Here is a 27,149-nt window from a genome sequence, read left to right on the forward strand (position 1 = left end):
AACTCTTACCAGTCTATACGCAGTCTCTCATTTCATTTTCACAACCACCCACTGAGATAATTGAGCCTGATACCCCTTTTCACAAACAAAAAAAGGTTCAGAAAATTGTCAGGTATCATTTCAAAGGCATGCTACAAAGAATGACCTTGTGGATTTGGATTCAGGCCTACAAAAGCACCACTGACATAGGATCCTGCCTATTAACACTGATACGAGTGTGTTGAATGTTACGTACGTGTACATTCTTCACCAGCCTGCCCATGCCATGTCCTGAGGTTCTAGCTCTACGATGTATGCACAGAGATGAACCCCATGCCATCCAGTGGGGTAAGTGCAGCGTCTTTGTACAGCCCATGCTCACTTCAGACCCCAAATGTACTGGTCTGTGGGCATAACCAATACATACTACGAGCTCACTCTGTGTTGCTGGCAAAGAGCTGTAAAGTAGCGCGGAAAGGGGAGATAACCCACGCTGGCTGGAGTCAGCCGAGGGCCAGATGGCTCACGCCCCATCAGTTATTTGAGTACATGGCCGTGCCCTACCCACTGTCAGCCATCTATCACCACAGGCCCCACCTGGAAAAGACAAAGTATATCATGTCCTTCTCCTTAAAAGTCAGAACTAGAAAGGAGAAGCCTGTTGAGACTGTCTTTCCAGGGCCTTCATGATACAGGAATAGAAACAATCAAAGTTTGTTTTGTTTTTTGTTTTGTTTTGCATAGAACTGGGGTGCAGGCCAGAGGTGCAGGGAAGGGGGAGAGAGTGAGAGGAGTCACCAGAGACAGAAAAGGGAGCATAACAGACAGCGGGCCAGACAGGAAAGGTCTGCTGCACCATGTGGGTCACCTCCCTGGCCCCTGGCTGGGGATAGAACTCATACCACAGTGGCTGGAGACAGCTTGATAGCTAGTACTGAGACTTTAACCCTTAGGCCACAAGGGAGGCCCTTTAATTTGTTTGTTTGGGTTTTTTTTAAGATTTACTTATTTGTGCATAGAATAACTGGGGTATAGTCCATACGTGTGGGGTGAGATGATTCATCAGAGACAAAATGGGGAGCAGAAAAGGTGGATCTTCTGAAATACAATGCTAAGGGGAACATAGGGTGAAACAGGAAAGGTCTACAGATTAGCTCCCTGGCCAGGATGAAACACAGGCCAGTGGTGAGTGTGATAGCACTGAGATTTAACCCCTATGCCACTTGGGAGCCGCTCCCCCCCACCCCCCAGCAAAAAAATAAACTTTCTAAGAACCATGAAATCAGCAGAGCAGATAAACTCCGGACTGTCAGGCTTATCAGAAATTAATGAGTAGCAAAATTGTACAATATTTAAACAGAGAATGCAGGAATACAGGAGCCACTGAAAACAACTAAGCATTGGCCCTGTCAGGTTGAAAGAGACAGTGTCCACATCCCTATATTCATGACTCCCTTTTTAACTTAGAATTTGTTTAGCTTATCTATTTATCTGATAAGTTTGTAACACTTTAAACTTTTTTATACATTTTAATTTGGGGCTCTAAACTCCCTAATATTAAAGAATCATGCCTAAGCCAGTGTATTTTGTTATAGAAACAAGAAGAGTCAGAATTTCACAGAAGGCACAGCCTGGGATAGGGAGTGTTTGTCTCGGGGGAAGGGGAGCCCAGCAGTCATTCTGAGGTTGTGGCCCTACACCCCCTGTGTGTTCCAGAGATGCTTGCATCACAAGATGCCCTACATTTGTTTCTTTTCAAACTCCTTTTGTTTTGGCCATAACTATGAAAGGGACACTACCCCTAAATGCTTTTATTTGCAAATGTAACATTATTCCCTATTCCATGAAGGCTACTTTTTCTTTTTTTTTTTTTAAAGATTTATTTATTTTTATACAAGAGCTTGGGTACAGGTTAGAGGCGCAGGAGGGTGAGAGGATTCACCAGAAACAGAATGGGGAGCAGAACAGGCAGATGACAGAAATACACTGCTGAGGGGAGCAGCGGGTGTGACAGGAGAGGTCTCCCTCACCATGTGGGATTCTTACTGGCCGGCCAGGATCCTGCACTGCTGAGGCTGCCGACAGCTTCATTGCACAGCGCTCAACCCACTGCGCCACCGGGGAGGCCCAGGAAGGTTACTTTTTCAAAGGTTCTCTGTGGGCAGGTGGCAGGGGGGAGATGGGAACACTAGAAAATATTCAAAATCCTCCTCTCTTCACACCAGAGCCACCAAGGAGCAGAGGCAATCCCCACACCCAGCTTGCTTGACCTTTCTATCCCTAGCCTTGGGGTCCACTGACTGCAAATCAGGGGCCAAACCTCCCAGCTGCCTCCACCTCCCCCAAGGCACACAGATCAAGGCTGGGCACTAGGGAGGGAGAGCGGCTAGCAAAGGACCAGCTCTCAGTGGTAGCACTGATCCTGTGAGGTAACCTTCCTGAAGGTGGAGGGGGAAGATCTATTATCATGGTGCCCAGATTAACTCTCTTTCTGGAATAAAGGCTGGAGGTCACTCCCCTTCCAGGGAGAGGCCACAGCTACCAACAAACCCCAGGGTTCTTATCCTGGAGCAAAGGACTCTTGAACTAGAAGCCCAATCTCTGAAGCTGGATCTCCAAAGAGGTAACTAAACTCATTCCCAGACACAACCACAATCACTGTTCAGCAGTAACCTGACAGGCTCTATGGCAATGTTCTCAGGAATGCCCCCTTGGTGTGATCCACGTGTGGGTGAAGAGCATCATGAGAGAAGCTGTTGTCTGTTGTCATGATGATAATATGACACAGCCCCCACACACACACTCACAGGCCTACGGAGCTTCCTAGTCAAGAGAAAAGAGGGAGTTAAGGCTACAGCCAGGTCTCTTCTACAGCAGCCCCAAGGATTTGCCCTCCTTGCACCCAGTCTCTCAGTCCCCTCACACTTATGGTCACAGCAGTTTCAAGGACTTAGTAAAAAGGCAAAGCAGGGCCTCCCTGGTGGCACAACTAGCTAAGTCTCAGCAGTATGAAGCTATCTGCAGTATGAGTTAGATCCCCAGCCAGGGAGCTAACCCACATGGCATAGCAGACCTCTGCTGTCTTACCCGGCTGCTCCCCTCAGCAGTGTATTTCAGAAGATCTGCCTGTTCTGCTCCCCACTGTCTCTGGCGAATCCTCTCAGCCCATCCTACCTCCGTAACTCTGGCCTACACCCCAGTTCTTGTATGCATAAATAAAATAAATCTTGGGCTTCCATGACGGTGCAAGGGTTTGAGCAACACACTATGAGGCAATCCACAACCTCTGCAGCATGGGTTTGATCCCTGGCCGGCCAGAGAGAGACCCACATGGTGCAGCAGACCTCTCCTGTCTCGCCCGCTGCTCCCCTCAGTGTGTTTCAGTCAGTCTGCCTGTTCTGTTCCCCACTCTGTCTCTGGTGAATTCTCTCACCCCCTTCATCTCTGGCCTATGCCCCAGCTCTTGTATGCATAGATAGATAAATCTTCAAAAAAAATAATAAATCTTAAATAAAAGGGGCAAAGCAATCATTCAGACACCATCTCACTCAAGAGCTCCAGTTCTAATGATGTGTTACAATTCATGTTTTTAGGGATTTCACTTTATATTTCCTTCTCTGTCAGCTTTGTAGCGGGCAGGGGAAGGCAGCAAGGCCCATTGTTGTAGGAAAAGTTTGTCAATGCCTTTGAAAGAAATATTGCCAAGGAAATTGCACTTTTGTGCCTGATAAGGGGTATGGCCAAGGCCCACACATTTTACTGAGGATCATACATAACACTAGCAACTCCTGGGGTTGTCCCTAGAAATACTCTTGGGCAATAACCTCTTAACAGCAAGCAGTATTTCGATTCTGGGAAAGGTGAAATGGTTGGTGACGCGCTATTTGCCCCCACACACCTGGTCGTAACTCCTGGCTCCCCTCATGTCTCAGCAGGTCTCCACGTATTACGCAAGGGCTGACTCACCCTCTCCTTGGCTTCATCCACTTGGCCCGGGTTCCTGCTTCCCCTGTTTCCTGGGGTGTGAATCAGGAACTCCAGGTATCATTTGGGTGACTGTATAACTTCACCAAAATTAATGAACACAACTTTCATGCAAAACAGCTGCAGTGAATGGGGATTCCCAGAGGGAAGACCTGCCTCACTACATTTCTGTATCCTCCAATCTAAAACTTCCTGATACATAGGCTGTGCATTTTTTAAATCGGCTTGGTTGTTACTTTAAGTGTGGGTGTCATTTTTCTATTTTGTGTCTGGAGAAGCAGGTACCTACCTGTTCTTTCCTCCTGCGCCCTGGAAACAGCACATGCCCCAAACTACTCACCCAGAAAACAAAATCATTCCCGAGTGCCTGAACCTGTTAATGGAAAATCTGAAAGCTGCTGAAACAATAATGGTAAGAGAGTACACTTCCGCCAGGTGAAGGTCTCTTTCTCATCAAGTCAGGCACATCCAAAAGAATCACTAGTCAATGCAGAAGGAAATGCCAGCACCCTCAATACACGGAAGCAAACGTGATCTGTCTTCTTTTCTGAATGTTTTGTGACATTCATTATTCCCTCAGCAGCATCACATACACTTAAACATGTTATTCCCTCTATGGCAGATCCACTGGTCATGTTCCCAGCACCAGTCCCCCTGTGCCTCACAGCGGATGCTACTTCTCCCAAGCCTAACAGTGGTCAGCACGTTTCTCTGCCAATAGTTGGTCTAGAGAGGGCCACGTGACCCTCCCAACAAGACAGTAGGAAGGTCTATTAGATACTCTGGAAAAGATTTTGCCTGGAGCCAAAGAATAGCTTCAACAGAAAAGAAGAGGACTTTCTTTTCTCTACCCTTCCCTTCTGCTTGGAATGTTGACATGTGATGGCATAAGTTCAGAGCAGCTGCAGTCATTTTACAATGAAGAGGGAAAGCAGAGTGCGCCATGGAGAAGCTGCCTGACATCACTGACTTGCTCAGTCCCAGAACCAGAGACACTGTGTGCAGATGTGCAGGCCACACACAGCCCAGCTGTGAGGTGTGCAGATCAGATAATCAACCACCTGGGTGGAGGGACTACCTGGAGCCATGCCACCCCGAGGCCACAGAGCAGGCAGCCAGCCCTACCAGCTGGAGCCACGAACCACATATCTATGTGATATGGGACATGATAAATGTCTGCTTTGCTAAAATCACTTTTAGGAAGAGTGTTACTTGCAGCCAGAAGATCCCAAAACACCATGCAGTGAACTGTGGGTGGAGATCTGACTGCTAGTTCTGGTTCCCTCCTCTGCCCCCTGGGCTTTGGCCTACAGACCTAATCTCTTGATCTCAGTTTGCCCATTTGGGAAGCAAAGAAATCACTGAATATTGTTTCTCTGTGTTGCTTGGGACATAACATATCCTCATCTGACCACAGCAGCTACTGCAGAATAGGTAGTAACTGCTCCTGCATCTTCACCAAACGGGTGCCCTCTGTAATGCAGAACCAGCTTCCCCTCTCCCTCCAGCTCTCCCCGTGGCAGAACCTGCAATCCTGTAAGGAAACCCTGCAAAACAGCAGATGGCCAGGGAGCAATGCAGAGCTTACCCTCCCTCACAGAGTTAGGGGCCTTTTTGATAAAATCACTGCTGATGTCCAGGTCTTTTTCTTTTTATGTGGCCTGAGAGGTATTCCTACCCTAGCTGGATGTTGATCCATCCCTGCCCTGCTAATGCTGACGGATTTTGCCAGGATTCTGCCTGGGTGGGCTGCCCAGCAGCTTGCACAAATCCCCGGCCCTGCAGCAGGCAACTGATAGAGCATAGTGCTTCTGTCAGGTAAGATAATTATGTACAGTTACTGTCTAACTACCCATTTGGGTTTCCAGCATTCTTCTTAGAGTCTGGCATGCTTTCAGAATGCAATGATGGTGATTAGGGATAGGGAATTGATTTGTGCCTTTTAACTGGGAACTGAGATTTCATGAGTCAGGGTTTCTGCCGCTCTGCCTGTGGGAGGCTGTGCTCCCACTCAGAAGCAAGCCAGTCCTGGACGTGGGGTGCATGCTGGTGCTGGGGAGTTACACAATAGCCAGGAGGGGTCAGGACCTCAAAGCTTGAGTGGGGTCAGGACCGCAAAAGAATTTTAAGTATTCCTTTCCTGTTAGGCAATTCCCTTAAAATATCCTCATTTGCTAGTGAAGTTTATGAAACATGGTCACCTTGTGTGAGTCGTGCTTTGGAAAATAAAGAAAGGATCTGAGTTCTGAGAAACCCATGGCAGCAAGACAAAGAGGCCCAGAGAACTAGCGTTGTCACTCCTAACTGCTAGGTGCAAGGCCTCATTGCACCCTCCTAACAAAGTAGTACAGAGCCGGGCCTCCCCGGTGGCGCAGCGGTTGAGCGCTGGGTTGCGAAGCTGCTGGCGACCTCTGTGGCGCCGGTTCGATCCCCGGCTGCTCCCCGGCCACCAGAGGAGGGTCCCACATGGCACGCAGACCTCTCCTGCCACCCGCTGCTCCCCTCAGCAGTGTACTTCGGTCCTTCTGTCTGCTCTGCTCCCCGCTCTGGCTCTGGTGAATTCTCTCACCCTCCCGCGCTTCTGACTGTACCCAGTGCATGTATAAACAAAACAAACAAACAAACAAATAAATAAAACATGCCTCTATAAAAAAAAAAATTAAAAATAAATGTCTTCAAAGTAGTACAGAGTCAAGAAAAGAATTTAGGGTAACCCCAACTGCCTCCATTTTGAAAAAAAAATTTTTCATCAAAATATAATTCATAATCCATAAAATCACCCTTCTATAGGGCCTCCCCTGGTGGCGCAGCAGTTGAGCGCTGTGTTGTGAGGCTGCTCGCAGAACAGTTCTACCACCCAAGGAAGAAACCCCACAGCCAGTAGTAGTTGCTCTCCATTCTCCCCTCACCCAGTCTCTGGCAACCACTAAACGACTTTCTGTCTCTCCAGATGTGTCTACTTGGGCCATTTCCTATAGATAGAACCATGCGGTGTGTGGACTTTGAGTCTGGCGTCTCTCACTTAGCACCATGCTTCCAAGGTTCATCTTGCACTGTGGCATGAATCAGTACTCATTCTTTTTTGTGCCTGAGTAATATTCTACTGTGTGGGTGAACATTTTGTGTATCCCTTCAGCAGCTAATGGAGACTTGGATTGTTTCTACTTTGGGGTTATTATGAAAATGCTGCCATAAACATTCATGCACATGTGTTTGAGTAGTTGAAAACACCTATGTGTTTTTAACTTAAGCTTTCTATTTGGAATTAATTTCAAATTCACAGGAAGTTGTAAAAATAGTACTGAAAAGTCCTGTTTACCCTTTACCCAGTTTCCCCCTGTGGTTACATTAACCTGACTATTAACTATTAACAACTATTAAAATTGACACTGCTATAATATGCATGTATAATACTACCCCCCTCTTTTATATGAAACCAAGTTTCAGAAACTTAGAAACTTGTCCAAGGCGGAGGAGCAATCAGGATGACCTGCTGACTCAATGCTTTTGTTACAAATGCTGACCTTTTGGTTTAATGGCCCATGCATAGTCCTACCCAAAAATGCCCCCCCAAACTATTTTTCCAAGCCGTCCTTTTCTAGCAGACATTTATCACCCCTCTGCTGCCAAAGTACTTCTCTGACAGCTAGTCTGAGTATTTCCATAAAAGGACAAATATGAAAAAAAAAAAGTGGAAAAGGTTGCTATAATAGTTTTTTAAAATGATTTTCTTTCTGTGACTAACCAGAGGTGTGCTTGCACACCTCTATGCGTGTACAAAATACACTCAATCACTCAGTTTTAAATGGTCCATCTTATGTTATGTGAATTCCACCCCCAACAATGGATTGTCAACATTTCTTTGAGACTTTTTCTCTTTCCCAAACTTAGGATCAGCTGACTCAGAAGCAGGAGCTGAGAGATCCCTTGGCACATTTACTACCTAAGATTTTCAGGGTGAGAGTTGAGGACAGAAAAATGTGTTTTTCTTTTTCGGTAGATCTGCCTGTTCTGCTCCCCACTCTGTCTCTGGTAAAATCCTCTCACACCCTGCACCTCTGGCCTATACCCCAGTTCTTGAATGCATAAATAAAATAAAAATATTTCCAAAAAAAGAGAGAGAGAGAGAGAAATACTGCTTCAAAATGATCTACAACACCAATATGTTTCAACATCATTCACAGCATAAGTTTCTCAAGAGAAAAAAAACACTGTTGGCTGCCAAGATTTTCACCCACTACAATCAGCTGCTATAGTTACAAAATGGACTTCGAAATCCTGACACTAGGTGCAGGAACAGAAGCAGACCAGGGAAATGGTAGGAAATACTGAAGAGTGGACACATAGCCATCTAGAACAGAGCCTACATTTTCCAGTCCATCTTGTTGATCGGTGTGGCCTTGTGATTCCATCCCTAGTCAATGGGATATAATCAGTAGTTACTGGCAAATGTTTTACAGTCAATACTCTTTGGGGATGCAGGTGATAGAGGAAGGCCTGGTTTGTACCATTTGCCACAGTATAAATACTCCATGTATAAGTACATGGCTCATTTCAAGCATCCATCTTGGTGATACTGGACATGGATTTGGGAAGAAATGGAACTTTCATAAGTTGGGACCAACTGGCTCCATGTAATACTCCAGCACATTGCTGGATGTAATGGGGTATTAGATGTGATATCTTATAGAAGAGGAAGCAAGTCTTAATGGGTGGGGCATGCCCTGTTCTTCCCCTTCCTCTTCCCTACTGGCAACAAAGTAGATCCACTTATCACATTGGATCATAAGGAGGAGGCTGTGTATTGAGGAATGATAGAATCACAATAAAGAAGCTTGGTCCCTAATGACCACAGCACTCCTCAGAGGGTGCCGGAATGTTCATCTGCAGACTTCACTTATATGACAGTTGTGAAAAGAGAAAAATTTCTGTCTCATAAATGCAATTGGTATTTTGACGGTTCCTATTCAGTGCAATCTCAGAACAAGTCAGGACATTGTGCATGCTTAGTAAGATCGCTGAACAAAACTGGTACTTAGATCTGCGAGAACCAATTTGAGGCAACAAAAATGCTGAATCTTTCTGGAAGGGACAGAATCGAGAGAGAATGAGAAGTAGGGAGAAGGTCTGTGTTCAGTTGCTACACCCCAAAACATGCAAGCATCTTCTAGAGCATAGGGAGAGAAGAATAAGCCTAGAATGAGGCTAGCTACCATGACCATTTCCATTCACTCTATCTGAAGACTCTCTGACTATACATTTCCTCCACTCAGTTTCTTGGTAACTTAGACCCAAGATTTTTGTGCCATCAGCATGACTTTCAATCCACCATCCCCGCCTCCTTCCAGCACAGAGCATGCTAAGAATCCAACATGGTTGGATAATGAGAGTTGGGGGCACACTCAAAGACAAAGGTGGAAAGGCACGAATAACAAGACCAAGTTGGCACGGGTTGAAGCAAGAGCCTGGCAAAGCCACACACACCTGAGCAAGAAGGGGTTCTGAAAGCAATTAAATAAGGTGATTCAGTTCTGCGATAAAAACCAGGCAAAAACAAAACTTCTAGCCACATAGCGTCAAGAATCTGGACAGTAGCTCACATTTGCAGGGCCAAAAATCTTTATAAATATTTGCAGACACCTGCTGCCAATATTTAAGGTATAACAATTACCACTCTCAAGGCAGACATCCAGGCACTGCAGATAGAGCCACCCAGGTTCCCACCCTGACTCACACTCACTGGTTGTAACAAACTGCGTGTTTTGTCTAGTCTCAGTCTCTCCATTTAAAAAATGAATTATCATCAAACATATTTCATGGGTGGTTGTTAAAATTTAGAGAGAACTGACAAGCCACACATGCAAAAGATCCATGCAACATATTCTACAAATGTAAACTTTAGGTTAGAAAAGAACATATGTGGGGCCTCCCTGGTTAAGCATCAGCACTGTGAAGCTGTCCACAGCCACTGCAGCACAAGTTCAATCGCCGGCCAGGAAGGTGACCCACATGGCACAACAGACCTCTCCTGTCTCGCCCGCTGCTCCCCTCAGCAGTGGATTTCAGTCATTCTGCCTGTTCTGCTCCCTGCTGTGTCTCTGGTGAATTCTCTTAGCCTCCCATACCTCTGGCCTATACACCCAGTGCTTATATAAATAAATAAATCTTCCAAAAAAAATAAATTTTAAATTGTCACTTAAAGCTTTGTGAAATACATCTACCCCTGTAAAACACATCTACTACTAAACAGTCTACTTTTTGGCAATTCATTTCCTTGTGGTTAACCTGACACCAATATTTTCTAAAAACTAAGTTACCTGCTATAGTCAGAAAATGTATATCTAAGCAAGCTATTTGCTTCCTTCAAATAGAACTCTGAATAAAAAGAAGAGCACTGAACCTGAAATCCAATATTCATGTGAAACAGGAAGAATCTCATAGGAATCAGAGGGAACATATGGGAATAGTCCACAGAGGGAAAACTGTGAGCTCGTTAACAAGGAATGTGAATTACTTCTTCAGTAACAGCTTAGAAATGAGGAATGTGGTTTCAAAATGTCCTGATTTGGAACCAGCATTGCTCATCAAGATTGTCTGCAAACTTTGGAGCCAACCAATTATGCAGCTTCTAAATTTTGTCACTTACTTTAAGTGTTATAACAACGAGTGGTTTAAGTGATGCACAAGTATTATGGAATTCTCCTAAGTAGATAAATTTTCGTGTCTTGCAGTGCACATGTTGAACCACCTTAGCCAATATTAAGTCAAATAGAAAACAAGAATAAACTCACTTGTCAAATTCATCAAAGAGATCACAACTCTGTAGTTTTGAAAGAGCAAGTCGAAAATATTCCGCTAGAAAACAAATAAACTGTTATTAACAAGAAGAATCACAGCGTCTTAGGTTCACAGTAAGTCAGTTTGCCCCCTCATCTCCCCCAAACTCATTTCTGACTGGTATGGCCACATTTTATTTATTCTATAATGAAAATTAATGATACAACTGAAATTAGCCAGCACTAATAAGCACACTCAAAATGATAAATGCTCTAAGATTTCTTTGTAAAAACATGAGAAAACTAAGATGTCATCTGAAAATAGTCATAAAAAGTAACCCCAAAATTAGCAATAATAGATGAATTTGAAATTGACATTAATATAAAAATCAGCAAATTAAACCTATTATCAAATTCTTTGTGATATAGTTTTAAATCTTACCCCCTACCCACACCCTACCACACACACAGAGGATCAAATAAGCAATATCTAACTCAGAAAACTATCAGCATTTTGCCTCTTGGGCAGTAAGAGGCTCTCAAAAATCTAGAACATAAAGTTGTACAAAAACAATGAATTGTCAATGAGCAGAGGGAAAGCGCTTTATCGTTAGCAGATAAACTAATTCCCCATAAATTTAGCAAAATTAAAATATCAATTGATTAAAGGATTGTGGACAAAGATAGAATTTTCTGATAAAATAAAATAAAATAAAATAAACTCACAGGTAAAGTGTAAAATGGGGCACAAGGAGAAGTTAACTCACAGGGTTATCCTGCTATTCTAAATCAGAATAAAATAAAGCATAAGAACCCATGTGAATAACAACGCATCAGAACAAAAACAAAAAGCTACCTCTCAACAAGAGCTACCTTTTTTGTACTTTTATTCTACATTGCCTCCAAACAAGTTAAGATTTATATTTTAAAATTTAACTCCCTTCATTGGACCCCTAAATCATCTTCTTTAGGAATCGTTATGAAGCAGAAAGATTAAAAGTCCCTAAAATTATATAAATATGTGGTTTTAATTTAATAGAAATATTTAAATTTAATAGAACAGGGTAAGAAGATCTACTGACCTGATGTTTTTATCCCATAGGGCAAATCAAACTTATCGCTACCATAAAAGGAAGCAATCTTTTTAAAATCTGCTGCACACAGGAAAGGGTGAACTTGCTGAGACCTGAAAGAAAAAGATAAAAAATGATTTTCTCAAACGCTTACAATATTTGCAGGTGTTTAAGAACACAACTGAAAATATCTGTCACCTATCATTCATATCATTACACTGACTATGAATGTATAGTTATTTTCAAAATCATTTAAAAGTCATCACACTGACTGGGTCTCCCCGGTTGCGCAGTGGTTGAGCGCTGGGTTGCGAAGCTGCCCGCAGCATCTGCAGCGCCAGTTCGATCCCCGGCTGCTCCCCGGCCACTGGAGGAGGGTCCCACATGGCGCGCAGACCTCTCCTGCCGCCCGCTGCTCCCCTCAGCAGTGTACTTCGGTCCTTCTGCCTGCTCAGCTCTCCCCTCTGGCTCTGGTGAATTCTCTCACCCTCCCGTGCTTCTGACTGTACCCAGTGCTTGTATAAATAAATAAATAAATCTTTAAAAAAAAAAAGTCATCAGACTGGGATATGTAGTGGCACTACACATCCGGAACAGAAACCAAGAGACTGAAACCAAAATTATATTACAGCGTCAGGGTCGGAGATGAGGCATGAGTGGGGTGGGGTATGAAATTAAAGTCAAAAATCTCACCAACGCCAAGTGTAAAATGACAGCCACATGTAGGAAGAAACAAAGGAAGTAAGGGGAAATGAAAGTATGGTGCTAAGCCACTCCCAAATGAAAAGCTATGATGTATGCAAGTTAGGTCAGTTATGAAAGTTAAAAGACTAATTATAATAAAGTAAAAATCAAAATTTAACCAGCAACGATAAACCAGAGACACACTACAGGCGGGGAGAAGGGAGCAGGATCAAAACAAGAGGAGTGGGAATTTTACAGGGACAATAACCAAGATGAAAAGGCATACATTGTGCAAAAATGAAAAACGGTATAAAAAATATATAAAATAAAAATAAAAGATGATGCTAGAAAGGATGTGATTAAGCTAAGATTGACACAATCACAGAACTATGGCATATTCTCCACATCACCAGCTCTGTCTTAAAGATTCTCTCTCCTACCTCTCCCTCAGTTCCTCTCTTACATAAGAAAGTTTGATGAGGGTGGGCTCTACTTCCACTTTTTATTGCTTTTAGCACCTGGCACAGAGAAAGCAGCATGGTATGTTTCATAAGTGATTGAGTTTTAAATCAAATTAATTCTTTCTAGAACAATTAAGAAGCAGGAGGGGAACGGCCGCCGGGCGAGGGTCCCACATGGCGCGCAGACCTCTCCTGCTGCACCCACTGCTCCCCTCAGCAGTGTATTTTGTCAGTCTATCTGTTCTGTTCCCCGCTCTGGCTCTGGTGAATTCTCTCACCCTCCCACGCTTCTGACTGTACTCAGTGCTATATAAATAAATAAATCTTAAAAAAAAAAAAGCAGGAGGGGAAAATAGGTCTTTTTAATTTGAGATCTTAATGCTGATATTAAAATGCTATTTTCATCTACAGCAAGGACTGGATGCTGCACTGCCAATCCTGCTCATCCTTCCGGGCCCCTCAAAGGGCCTGACCTGCCAGCCTTTCTTAGTCTAAAAAGCTACAAGTGGAGATCGGAGTTTCACACTGGGTTTCACACTGCAGTTGTGTAAGGGAGAAGGGGTAAAACAAAGTCAGTTATATACTGGCTTTACCACTCAAAAGCCACTACTCTTGGGCAAGTCACCTCACTGGAGCTTTGTATCTTTAGAGCTGAGAACTCACATCAAATTCAGACTAAGGAAACAGGAGGAGACCAGCCCTTCCTGCTGGAGACATGATGCACAGCCCAGATTTAGTCATAAAAATGACAGCCTTGGGGTTCCAGCCAAACTTCAAAGATCTTTTTCTGGGGATCAGGGTTGATCCCCAAATTCAGGATCTGCTACAGGAAGAGGAAGTGTCAGAGCAACTGACTTAGTCTAAAAGATGACTCAGGATCTTCCTGCTCTTCTTGGGAAGGTGAACCAGAGGACTTTTCGTACCCTGGGGGCAAAGCAATATAGAACTCTGTTCTTTGAAACTGGTAGGGGTGAGGATGGTGATGCAGGCTTAATTTTATTTTCACTCAGACCTGACTAAGTCATGTAGGTGACACATTTTATTTCTACATGAAATAATTGTTCAGCACTGTGTCCCACATACTGTAGGAACTCACTAAGTATCATTCTTACCTGTAATAATTATACACTACATTGTATATGAGTTTATCCCATTATGTTATATTATATTACATTATAATGTGACATATTACATTATTTCTACTGTTGTCACTCCTACAATAGCCTGGAAAGGAAGATAGATTTCATTAATCAACTTAGACGAAGAAACTGAAGCAATGACAAGTGAAATAACTATAGAGTATTATCTGGGGTCACTAACGCATATTTAACTAAACTGAAACCCTCACCCCCATGTTTAATTCCAAGGAAAGGATTCCTCCTTTCAGCACTGCAGATAACACCTCCAAGCTTCCCAGCAGACATTCTCCTGCTTGCTACTAGGAAGGAGAAAGCACAGCCCCCAGAGAATACTATTCTGAGTGGACAAATGCAAATCTACCGTTGCTAAAACTGTAGACTTAACGCACCTGCTGGGCAATCTTGAATAAATCACTCTTTTGAGTTTTCTCAGAAAGAAAATCTTTTTTCTCAAAAGATGGAGAGAACCTCAATTAGAGAGCAGCATTTTAAACCCTGCAGCTCATAACCTGTAGGTGGTTCATGAAATCAATTTTGTGAGTCATAATCAGCAATTTTTTTTTTATGGAGAACAGAACAGGTGAATTTATTGAAATACACTGTTAAGGAGGGCAGCAGCCAAGACAGGAAAGGTCTGCTGCACCCAGTAAGGGTCCAGAGCCTCTATTTTTATACTCCAGGCATCATTGACTTGTTATGGCAATCAGTCTTGGGTGTGTCTTGACTAAAGTTCTGGTTCTCTAGTTTATCAGTCCAGTGTCCATAGGAATCCCATTCACTCCCTTTATCCATTCAAGTCGCCCAATCTTGCTTCCTGGGCATGGAGTGGGAGCATAGTTTTTATTTTATGTAATTCTTACATCATTTTTCATTTTTGCACAATGTATGCATTTTCATTTTGGTTATATTCCCCATATAATTCCCATCCCCCTTATTTTGACCCTAATGCCTCCTCTCCTCTCCTCTCCCTGCCCCCCCCCCCAGTAGTGTGTCTCTGGTCTACAGTTGCTTGTTGATTTTGATTTTTTCTTTATTATAGTCTCTTTCCTGATCCCTTATTTAAGTTTTCTAAATTCCTGCTATGAGTGAGACCATCCAGTATTTTTCTTTTACTTTCTGGCTTATTTCGCTGAGCATGATCCCTTCCAGCTCCATCCATGTTGCTGCAAATGGCATGAGTTTATCTTTTTGATTGCTGAGTAATATTCCATTGTGTATATGGACCACATCTTCTTGATCCAGTCATCTATTTTTGGGCATTTGGGTTGTTTCCATAGCTCAGCTATTGTAAATAGTGCTGCTATAAACATGGGGGTGCAGGTGTCCTTTGGAATTAATGTTTCTGTGTCCTTTGGGTAGATACCTAGGAGTGGAATTGCATAATCAGCAATTTTTTAAAGTGCATAGGCAGAAGAGGGGCTATCTAGAGTAGGAAGGGTAAAACTCTTTTATTATTATAAATCGAAAGTACTATTGAAGTAGTTACCAAAGTAAAATGCATTCCTCACTATGAGTCATGTTCATAAAGTTTAAGAACACTGTTCTAGTTTTTCAGTGGCCAGAAGTAGCCACACCCCAGGGGTGGACTGTGAGCAGCATGTGGTCACATGCAAAAAGGTTTTAAGGATCCACAGTTTTCCAGAGTTGGTTGATTTTAAAGGTATAAGCAGTCCCAAGCTTAGGGACCAGAAACAGAAAGGTGTAGTAATATAATAAATTTAAAAATTAGAAATCTTTATTCTTAGTGAATAAAGTGCTAAGAAGCTTGTACTTGTTTTATACATTTAATTCAGCAAAACCCAGACCATCACTTATTTATATTTATCTAGAAATATTTGACCAGCACTCTGTCAAAGTTTAGGTCACAGAAGAAAAGTACACTTGTGGATGAAAGAGTATATTTTCTACATGCTTTGATAACTATAATAAACTATCTTTATTTGCATTCTACGTAGATGAGCCATTATTTGTATTTGATACAGTTCATTTAAAATCAGTTCAAGTTTCTAACCATAAAGTTTAACCAGGAGAGAGACAAGAAAGAAGTCACAAAATGACAAGAGTGGAAAATACATGGGAACAACAAGGAGGAAAAATTAAACCCTGAAGAACAGTTCACTATTTTATGATCAAAACAAACAGACCTCTCTAATCTCACCTGTGTGAAAAGAACACTGGTCTAATTGAGTTCTTCAATGCCTTTTCTTAAAATATATGCAGAGCTCTGACTAAAAGCACAAAAAGAGACAGGATATTCAAGCTCTTCCTTAAATATAGGGTGTCTGCTTTATATGCTAAGACTTGTATAAAAAAAGTAAATAAGTGTGGAAAATTATTACAAACACATTTTGAACATTTTGTAAGTCACAGTTTCTCTTATATTTTTACCTCAGGAGAGAAGCAAAAGCTGGCTTTGATAAACAAGGCTGGATCTGATTTCTCCGCTTCATTTCCACAGGTGGCACCCTGTGAGACAAAAATAGTGGCAGTCAGAAACCAGAACTGGGCAGCCAGCCCAAAGGGAAGCAAATGCTCTGGGAACCCAGTCGGTTCCACCAGAGCGGCTTCTTGGGCAGGCAATGAAACATCATCCCCTGAGGTAGGACAGTACCTTCTCCAAATCCTGCACACACTGAGGGTTCATGGACGCAAGGTGAGAGAGTGGAAAAGGTTCAGGGGATGAGCAACCCAAAAGTGGTTCCAACAGCAGCGAATCAAAGGGCCCTCTGAGAAGGGCTGGAGTGATGCACCATGGAAGCCACCGCCAGGCTCACTTTTTAGAAGTCCCTGAAAACCTAAGAAACCCCACTCACCCCAAGTGCACACAGCTATCTAGGTCCTTCAAGCCACATCTGGGCACACACACTGGCAGCAAACACCAAACTATAGGTTCCACAGACCCTGCCTTGTGATCTGGGACTCCAGAAGTCACACTGTTTAGAGTGGAATCTAGCTCTGTTCTTGGCTCAGGTTAGGCCCTTGTGTGTCTCCTGAATGGAGCACTTGTCTCTACAATTTAAAAGGGTATTGTAAAAAGGCAGAGCACAACAAAAATAAATGTAGGGGGTAGAGGTGGCAGTATCCAAACCTAGCAAAGGAGGAAGAAAACAGCTTAATGAAAGAATATATTATGATCATAAATTATATGAAGAATTCATTCAAAATGAAAATCAAGCAGTTTTCTTATACAATCCACAGGATTCAAATGAAAAGAAAATAGCCTAAACTTTTTATGGACAGAATTAATCTCGATCTTTTTGGTATCAAATCCCCAAAGTTAGAACTGTTAGGTTTCTGAACATATACAGAACAGCATATTTTGTGAATACCACAAATGGCAAGAATCCCTTAATCTTTATGTAAGGAAGATACATAACCAGCTAAATCAGGCCATAAAAACAAATTTATTCAGGGGAACTCCCTGGTGACTCAGGGGTTAGGCTCAGCGCTATAACCACCATGGACTGAGTTCAATCCCCAGCCAGGGAGCTAACTCACTTGGTGCGGCAGAACTCTCCTGTCTCGCCTGCTGCTCCCCTCAGCAGTGCATTTCAGTAGATCCACCTGTTCTGCTCCCCATTCTGTCTCTGGTGAATCTTCTCACCCCCCACACCTCTGGCCTACACTTTAGTTTTTGTATGCATAAATAAATAAAAATCTTTAAAAAGCAAATTGGGCCTCCCTGGTGGTGCAAGCGGTTAAGCACAGTATTATGAAGCTATCTGCAGCCTCTGCAGCAATCCCAGGGAGATACCCACATGGCGCAGCAGACCTCTCCTGTCTCACCTGCTGCTCCCCTCAGCATTGTATTTTAGTAGATTTGTCTGTTCCTCTCTCCACTCTGTCTCTGGTGAATCCTCTCACCCCCACACCTCTGGCCTGCACCCCAGTTCTCATATGCATAAATAAATCTTTGAAAAAAATAAATAAAAAATAAATTTATTCAGAGAACAAGATGAAGTGCAAGCTATCACTTTCAATAATTAAAATAATTTTTAAGATTATTGAAACATAAGAAACCAACTGTTTTAGGACATTGTGAAGACAAACTTCGGCTTTTTTTCAAAAGGAGATTTTCTGTCTTGAATAGTTTTTAAAGCATAAGTTCAAACACCCATCTGAGGTAATTTGCCAGTACTTTTTATGACTGGAGCAGCATGTTAGCTTAGGAGTGACATAAACACTCTTCAGATCCCAATGACAAAAGACTGTGCTGAATTCAGATCCTTTTCATTGTCTTCTTTATCATTTCCATGTGCCCAACAATAGGATTTGTACAGAATTAGCAAACTAGTAAGATTCTTGTTTTCCGTTCTAGTGTTTCAGTAAGTGTGGGACAGAGACAGAATGTGGCAAATAGGAGATCCCTATGGTATAATCCATGTGGTATTTATCAAGCTATATATTTCTTGAGCTCAATTATTTAATTTCAAAACCTAAAAACTTAAGAGTCAAGCCTACCCACTAGCATTGTTTGTTTTTTCTCCCCAGGGAAGATTTGCCTAACTTTCTTCCATGAAAAACATACAACCATGTTTCAATCTGTGATGAAATTAAATGCAGAAACATCAATTTATATTTTATATACTAAGCACAAGCCAGAAACTTGGTCTGGGCTCTAATATTAAACCACTAGCAAAAAAAAAAAAAATTTTGAACTTTTGTTTAAGACTGGAAGTTGTCACATGATTTATTTTCATGTGAGTATATATTGCCACATAACCACTTTGGTTACTTATAGGTCAACCAAAGTTATTCTGAGTCAAAGGACTGACAATGATGACAAAGGTTAAAGAATTATTATAGAGATTTTCTCAGCAAAAAAGCTACCTGTGCCTCTTCGAAGTTTAACATGTGATACTGCAAGTCTAAGTTGTTTTAAAATGTACATATTTCATCAGTCACCAAACATTTTTAAACAACGAAACCATATGTGGTATCTATATTTTATCAACAGACGCTTATCCAAGTATCTCATGTTCTAAAAGTCAAGTACCAGAGTCCAAGAATGTCATGGGGTTTTTCCTACAGGGCCTTCTAATATCATTTGTGTGTCTGTGTGAAAAGCCAGTTTGGGAGTTACTTTTAAAAAGCAAGAATGAAGGGCCTCCCTGGTGGTGCAGCGGTTGAGCACTGGGTTGCGAAGCTGCTGGAGGCCTCTGCAGCGCCGGTTCAATCCCTGGCTGCCGGGCGAGGGTCTCACATGGCGCGCAGACCTCTCCTGCCGCCCGCTGCTCCCCTCAGCAGTGTATTTCATCAGTCTGCCTGTTCTGTTCCCTGCTCTGGCTCTGGTGAATTCTTTCACCCTCCCGCACTTCTGACTGTACCCAGTGTTTGTATAAATAAATAAATAAAATGTTAAAAAAAAAAAAAAAACAATGAAAAGCAAGAATTAAACTTACCAATAGACATTTGTTCCCCATAATATACAATGCAGCACATAGTAGAGGAAGACAGCACTCAAGATTATGGCCACGAGGTAGGCTTTCATGGCTGGCCCACCTGAAACACAGGGACAAAATAAAGAAAAAAGCAAGATAGTTATACAGATGGATGTACTCAATGGCTCAAATATAAGCATTAGTGAATAAACAGAGAACAGCCAACAGAAAGGACACACAACTGTTATTTTGGAAATGTGCACTTTTTGTGCAGAACAAGAATGTTTTCTCTGACTTTCTTCATCCTCCTTCCAGTACAATGTGATTCATATTTAGACCAATAATCAGTCCCACGGTTTCAAAGCTGGTGGCTTCTGTACTACTTTCTTGTGTTAGAGAGGAGAGAGTATTCAAAAGGTAATAATGTAATACTGCATGCCAGTTAACAGCAAAGTTAGCTAAAATAGAAATCTCAAAGCATTCCTTTGCCTTCACAGAATATACTAAACATAATTTAAGTATTTCTTGATCATGTGGGTTTCACCTTAACAAATGTGATTGTTTTTGCCCCACATCTGGAGAGAAGGAGCCTGTTAGGAAGATATGACTAGGTCAAAGCCCAGTAGCCTCCATGGCAAAGCAAGCCAAGCACACTTGTGCCTCCCTTTCTACTTTGCTCTGTCTTCCTCACCCATTTGTAATGTATGCTATCTTCATGTAGGGTAGGTTATTCAAAAAAGTTTTCCAATTCTTCTTGGTAAAAAGGCAAGAAACAAATTACATGATACTTAGTGGGTAAAATATATATGGTTTCCTATTAGAAAATTGCTAAATCCAAGAGGTGGAGAGAATTAAAGTTTGAGGCTATCACAGTAAAAGTTTCAGACAATGAGTTATTTGGGACATTAGATGCATCACTGAAGTGGCTAACTGAGGAATCGAAGATAAAACAGTGGCCAGGGCCTGGCCCTTCAATGCGTTCAACAGGTGTTAGATGGCCTTCCTCCTCCTGGACTGCATGACTTGAGAAGGGTCAAGGATCTGGGCCCTAAAAGGCAATCCCTTAAATAGAAGGGTTTCATAATATTAGGTACTGGCCAGAGGCCTTGAGCCAGGCTTCATGACGACAAAAGAGCCTATTGGTGGTGACAGCAAGCTGATGTGGACTTGGTTTGTCTCATCTCTTTGACTGACCTGACCTCAGCATAATGGTTTTTTGTTCTGTTTTGTTTTTGTTTTTTTGTGGGGCCCTCGCTGGCAGCCAGGGAATGAACCGGTGCTGCAGAGGCTGCGGGCAGCCTTGCAGCCCATCGCTCAACTGCTGTGCCACCAGGAGAGGCCCAGCGTAATGCTTTTTAATGTAGGTTATCAACCAACATGAATACAGGACACACACACATACTCCAAAACCACAGTGGAGTTATGTATGTACCCTGTGGCTTTGAAACATCACTACAAGCCACTTTTGTCATACATGCTGAACATCTCCATCAGGAGTGTCCAGCAGCTCTGGAAGTTCTAGAATCCATAAGTTAGACTTGTACTGAGATGGTTTTAAAAGTTACTAATACTAGCCTTAAGAATATCCTAGACAGTATTTTTACCATGGGCCAAAATAATCACTAGAGCAACCTGCTTACATACTCTAAATATCTACGTCCTCACACAGAATAACTTCATTTATGCAAGAACACACAGGACTATCAATTGGCAGTTTCAAAAGAACTCAGTCTTTAGAAGTCAGTATTTGCAACTCAATTTACTTATCTGTCCCCCAAAAGACCTTCTTTAGGAAATTTATGTATTATTTTACAAAGCATGGAAGTATGGCTAAGCAAGATTTTTGTTTTCATTCAGCAATATGTGGCTTACCTGAAAACACAGAAGCGTGAGAGAACTTTTCTTCCTTCAAAAAGTAAAATGAACCTACTCTTTTTTTTTTTCTTTTCATTTTATTGAGGTATCAGTTTACACTGTCTAGGTTTCAGGTGTACAGTTTCTCACTTCAGCAACTGTATATTTCATATCACACCCACCACAAATGTCTAGTCACCATCTATTCCCTCCCTGCCTCTTCCCTTCTAGTAACCACCACTGTATAATGTCTTACACCAGTGTGTAACCACCATTGTGTAATGTCTTAAGGGTTTTTAGTTTGTAAGATTGTTTGATTGCCTTTTTAGAAATATTCTACAAATGTTATTTATCTTTCTTTCTCCTTCCAACTTATTTCACTTAGATAAACCCCTCAAAGTCCATTTATGTTGTCACAAATGGCAAGATTTCATTTTTTTTTTTTCTAAGACTGAGTAGTATTCACAGTATTCCACTGTGAATATGCACCACATCTTAGTCCACTCATCTGTTGCCAGGCACTTGGGTTGTTGGGTTGTTTCCATGACTTGGCAGTTGTGAATAGTGCTGCAATTAACAAAGGGGTAAATATACTTTTTTGAATCAGTGTTTTCATATTTTTCAAATATCAAGAAGAGAGATTACTGGATCAGATAGTACTTCTGTTTTTAACTTTGAGTAACCTCAAAACCAACTTATGGGCCTCCCAGGTGGCGCAGTGGTTGAGCGCTGGGTTGCGAAGCTGCCCGCCGGTTCGATCCCCAGCTGCTCCCCGGCCACCGGAGGAGGGTCCCACATGGTGCGCAGACCTCTCCTGCCGCCCGCTGCTCCCCTCAGCAGTGTACTTTGGTTCTTCTGCCTGCTCTGCTCCCTGCTCTGGCTCTGGTGAATTCTCTCACCCTCCCACGCTTCTGACTGTACCCAGTGCATGTATAAATAAATAATTAAATAATTAAATAAATCTTTTTTAAAAATCCAACTTATATTCCTCTCAACAGTGCATGAGGTTCTCCTTTTCTTCACATCCTCACCAGTACCTTCCTTCTTGACCTCTCGGTTAAGTCATTCTAACTGGTATGAGATGAAATCTCCATGGGGTCTTGATGGTAAGTGATGTAGAACATCTTTCCATGTGTCTCCTGGCCATCTGTATGTCTTTTTGGGTGAAATGCTTTTTTAGAGCAGCTGCCCCTTTTCAGGTTGTATGTTTGTTGTTGAGTTGTATTGTTATTATGTTTTTGATTTTAACACCTGTCTGACAGTTTGCAAATATCTTCTATTCAGTAGTTTGCCTTTTCATTTGAACATTGGTTTCTTTTACTGTGCAGAAGCTTTTTACTTTCATGTACTCCCATCTGTTTATATTCTCCTTTGTTTCTTGCTGTTGGAGATGAATCCACAAAGACAACTCTGAGGCTGGTATCATAGAGCTTATCAACAATGTTTTCCTCTAAGTGTTTTATGGTTTCAGGTCCTACATAAAATGAACCTACTCTTGAATACCCACTGCACACAGAATCTGAGAAAAATTTAGGGAACTTAGTCACTCTGGTATTTTATAGGTGATTCAAAGTATCCATACTCAAGTTGCAAAGTAGACCAGGCCCAGCCAGGATATCCTTGTGATAAACATGTATAGTTTTGCTTGCTCACAGGAAGAAGCTTCCACAAACAAATGAGTTCCCTGATTATAATTCTATAAATGGAATGACCATATTGTTTTGAACAAAAGCATTCAAAGGAAAAGCAGTTTGAACTTAACACAGTGCCTGTTTAAAAACAAAACAAAACACATAAGGCCCTTCAGTGTAGCTTCAGTTACCAAAAGTTTACATGACAGAGGCCAGCTTCTTGGCAGCAGTTGCTCTGAAGACCAGAGTCCCTAAAACGTCCTTTACAAAGTTTAAATAAAAAAGCAATTGTCGGACCTCCCCTGGTGGCGCAGCGGTTGAGCATTGGGCTGCAAAGCTGCCCGCAGCCTCTGCAGCGCCGGTTCGATCCCTGGCCACTGTCGAGGGTCCAACATGGTGCGACAGACCTCTCCTGCCGCTGCCACTGCTCCCATCAGCAGTGTTCTTCATCAGACTGCCTGTTCTGTTCCCCGCTCTGGCTCTGGTGAATTCTCTCGCCCTCCCGCTCTTCTGACTGTACCCAGTGCTTGTATAAATAAATAAATCTAAAAAAAAAGGCAATTATCTTCTGAAGTCAAGAGCAGCAAGGGCAAGTGGGATTCAGCAATAGACACTGAATTTTTATTTCTTCTCAAACTAAATTATATAACCCAATATATGAATAATCCACATATGCCAAAGTGACTCAATAGTGGAACCATGCTTTGTTCTCAAATATATGTATATATGTACTATATATGTATTACACATTATTTGCCTGAGCTTTTAAAATTCATGAAACACTTATACATCTATCACATCACTTAATGCTCAAAACAGTTTGATAAATGGATGTGCAGGTGCGATCTTAAAGAAGGAAGGAACTGAAAGATTCTGGAGGTTGAATACATCATCTCAGATCACATAGTTTCAGACAGACTGAAACAAGCCTCAAATCTGACCATTTCTATCTCAGGCTTCTATTCTCCATGTCAGCCTGTTTCTCAAGTCAAAAGGTGTGAGGTGAATCCAAAAGAGAATCATAGGCTATAACTCCCTGAGATTGCTCCATCGGCAGTGACAATCCCAGAAAGGTAAATAAAGATATTTGGTGAAGATGGAATGGCTCTAGCACTCCCCAAAACAGCAGATCCACCTGGGGGCTTGATTCCCGAGCCTCTATTTGATCTGAATCTCTGGAGTCTTAGCGATGAGCACAAGCAGGCTAGCACTGTTTATAAAAACCAAACAAACCCACTGAATGACAATTGAAAATAATTAGATTTTTATTTTCAGACTCTTTTAATGCTCTCAAACTGAAAAGAGCTTTTCCAACAACCAGCTAGAAAAACCATGGTTAGCAATAATTTGGGAAATATTATTCTATTCACCAAATACAAAACCAGGCTGGTATCTCAATCAACATGCACCACGTAAGGAAGAAACATGCTTCAAATTCACTTTTCCAGATGATAAGTACAGACAGACCCAACCTGCCTGGCCTCTTTGCACCCAGTGTCCCCTAGACCTTGCTGTTGGTACTTCCTATTGCCCTGCTGCAGGCTTAGCCCCACCCCAAGCTCTGGGGCTGTTCCTAGCTCAAAGCAAGGAGCCCAAGGAGACCTTGGGAAGAAGCTCAGTTTGGTCCCATTCCTGCTGATCTCACATTGAATTGCCCATTCACATACTGGGCTTGGCTTCCTCTTACAGGGTTCCTGAGTGACATCCTAGTTTTCCAATGTCTTTCTCTCAGCCCCCCAATAGCTCTGTAGCTGAAAACTCCAGATCACTATTCGGGTCCTTAACCATGTCCTCATCCACTCTTACCTTATATTCTGTTTCCTTGATGACAGAAGTAGTAGTAAATTCTGCTGCTGCTCATTCTCCTCAAACACCCAGTGAGCTGTTACTCAAAAGTGCCACCCAATAACTGTATCTGTACAGACTAGAAAAGGCCACTTCCTCTGGTTCTACATAGCACTGTGGACACACATCACACATGCATGACAGGATTTCAGCCCTGACTTCCCCTCATCCAGGGGTCCTGTCCACAGATAATCTCCCAGGTTTACCAGGCAGAACTGCTGACAGATGGGTTGTCAGCCCTGGGGTAGGCCCTTCTCCACCAATCCTGTGCTCACAATGACATACACTGGACACTGTGTGAACTTGTCCAACAGACAAGTTGTCCCAATTCCTGCCTTCCTTCCTCTTGAGGTTTATGGCTCAGTTCATGACTACTCTCAGCAACCCCATACTCATGGCAACAAACTTAGAACTTGCACTAACCGCAGCTCAAGCCATACATTGGTATCTAATTTTTTTGCCTATCTCTATAGGTCCTCTAAGCCTGCTAAGACCTTACCATCCACATAGACCAAGCCTTCATGGAGACACACAGGACACCTCACATTGACACATACAATGGCCTCCGTCCTCCTTAATACATTTACTGCCCCTCTTTTATATGTGGTTGTTTTTATTGATTGGATGATACAAGTTTACCAGTAGCCTTATTTACATAGTAAGGACCTCCTCCTCCAGTATGGATCATGTAGGTAATAGAATTTACTAAAGGTGGAGCACCACACCAAGCCCTTGTCATACAAGATGAAGAACACAGGGGCATTATCATCCCATGCTAGAGAGGCTTAGTATGCAGAGCACAGGCCAGAATTAAAACCCAGGTTTGTCTGTTTTTTTTTTTTTTTTTCTTAAATGGTACATTATGGGAAACTTTTAAACTATAATTATTGTGTTTTTTAACTATAACATCATAAACTTACTAAATATATTCATTTAATACCTTCAAGAAAACAAGGAATGAAATAAACAAAATGTATCCATTTATTAAAATACTTAGTTTTTAAAAGCATAATGTGAATAACCATTTCACAACTAAAGAAATAATTTTAAGAAATCAGTAGTCTGTTGGCTGAGATTTCTACCAGAAGAATCTAAAAATACTCAATGGCCATAATTAAAAAAATTAAATAGCATTAAAAATATACCTGAATTTATATACTATAGCTACATTTCAATCTGCTATGTTGAGCTACTGCAATTTGATAAAAATTAAGGGAAAAATCTGACATTACTGATTTCATTAAAAGAAAATTATAGTTTAAGTACCTTACTTCCTACCCCAAAATATTTCTATAGTTTCAACAAATTGGACCAACTGTATACATTCTGGTTGATTTCTAAAACAGTTTCTTTTCTTTCCGCATGGCAGAACATTCAAGTGAACTTTCTCTTCTCTCTGGGGTCTGCTAATAGCGATGTGCAGCTACTTCCTACAGGCACGCACATCCCCTTTCAGTATTTTGCACAGGCCAGTCTTGCCAGACTTCAGCCTTAGCATATGTAGACAGAACTTTTCACCTAATTAAAGCTAAACCTTCGCTGCCAAGGATAAATAATCCAGTCCTCCCCCTGCCTGAAAATTGGAGGGCTCAGTGCAAAGAATATGAAATGAGAGAAATGACTTTTCAGCAGAATTTTGTTTTTAAATAGCACAGCGGGACACACTAAAATCATTCAGCTAACAGCATACTATTCTGGTTGCTAAAAATAAATGAACTAGAGTTCCTGTTTTCAAGATCTTTCCCTTTAGACTCAGTTACATTGAAAATACACAAAGTAGCTTTTAAGGGAATTATATTCCTACTGTTTATTCATATTTTCTCCCAGAGATCCATTTCTTCTTCCAGACTGGATTTTTCTCTATTTCCTTTTATTAGTATCTTACTGATAAAATAGTGCCAAGTAGTATTAGATATTGTTAACAGGTTAAAGATTGTGGCCATTTTAAAAATTAGTTTTATTACAAAAAAACTTTATATAATAAAATTCACCACTTTAAAGTGTACAAATTGATGAATTTGAAAATTGGTCATATAAAACCACTAAAATCATGATATTAAACATTTCCATTCATCCCAGAAGTCCCCATGTTCCTCTTTGCAAATAATTCCCTTCACCCACTTCTTGTCCTGAAGAACGTGATTTGTTTATCACTATAGTATTGCTTTTTCTAAAAGTTCATATAATTGGAATACAATATGTATTTTTAACTTATTTTAATTAGTATAATGCTTTTGAAAAAATTGTTGCTTGTGCCAGAAGTTCATTACTTTTCATCGTTAAGTCATACTTGATAGTATGCCTTTACCATTATTAGTTTATCAGTTCACCAATTAATAGAC

At 41.7% G+C, this 27,149-nt stretch overlaps 1 protein-coding gene across 1 annotated transcript in view; it reads right to left on the reverse strand.

The window, feature by feature from the left end:
- ST3GAL6 (ST3 beta-galactoside alpha-2,3-sialyltransferase 6) overlaps window positions 1–27,149 on the reverse strand; it is a 44,229-nt gene that overhangs the window by 9,703 nt on the left and 7,377 nt on the right. The window contains exons 2-5 of the mRNA XM_037525664.1: window positions 19,499–19,598; window positions 16,485–16,562; window positions 11,822–11,925; window positions 10,755–10,818 (exon numbers count right to left, since the gene is read on the reverse strand). Of these exons, the coding sequence (XP_037381561.1) occupies window positions 10,755–10,818; window positions 11,822–11,925; window positions 16,485–16,562; window positions 19,499–19,587 (335 nt within the window). The 5' untranslated portion in view covers window positions 19,588–19,598. The remainder of the gene's footprint in view (window positions 1–10,754; window positions 10,819–11,821; window positions 11,926–16,484; window positions 16,563–19,498; window positions 19,599–27,149) is intronic.

The sequence above is a fragment of the Talpa occidentalis genome, unplaced genomic scaffold (genome assembly GCF_014898055.3).
Source record: "Talpa occidentalis isolate TD23 unplaced genomic scaffold, MPIMG_talOcc4v2.1 talOcc4.4, whole genome shotgun sequence".
NCBI lineage: Eukaryota > Metazoa > Chordata > Mammalia > Eulipotyphla > Talpidae > Talpa > Talpa occidentalis.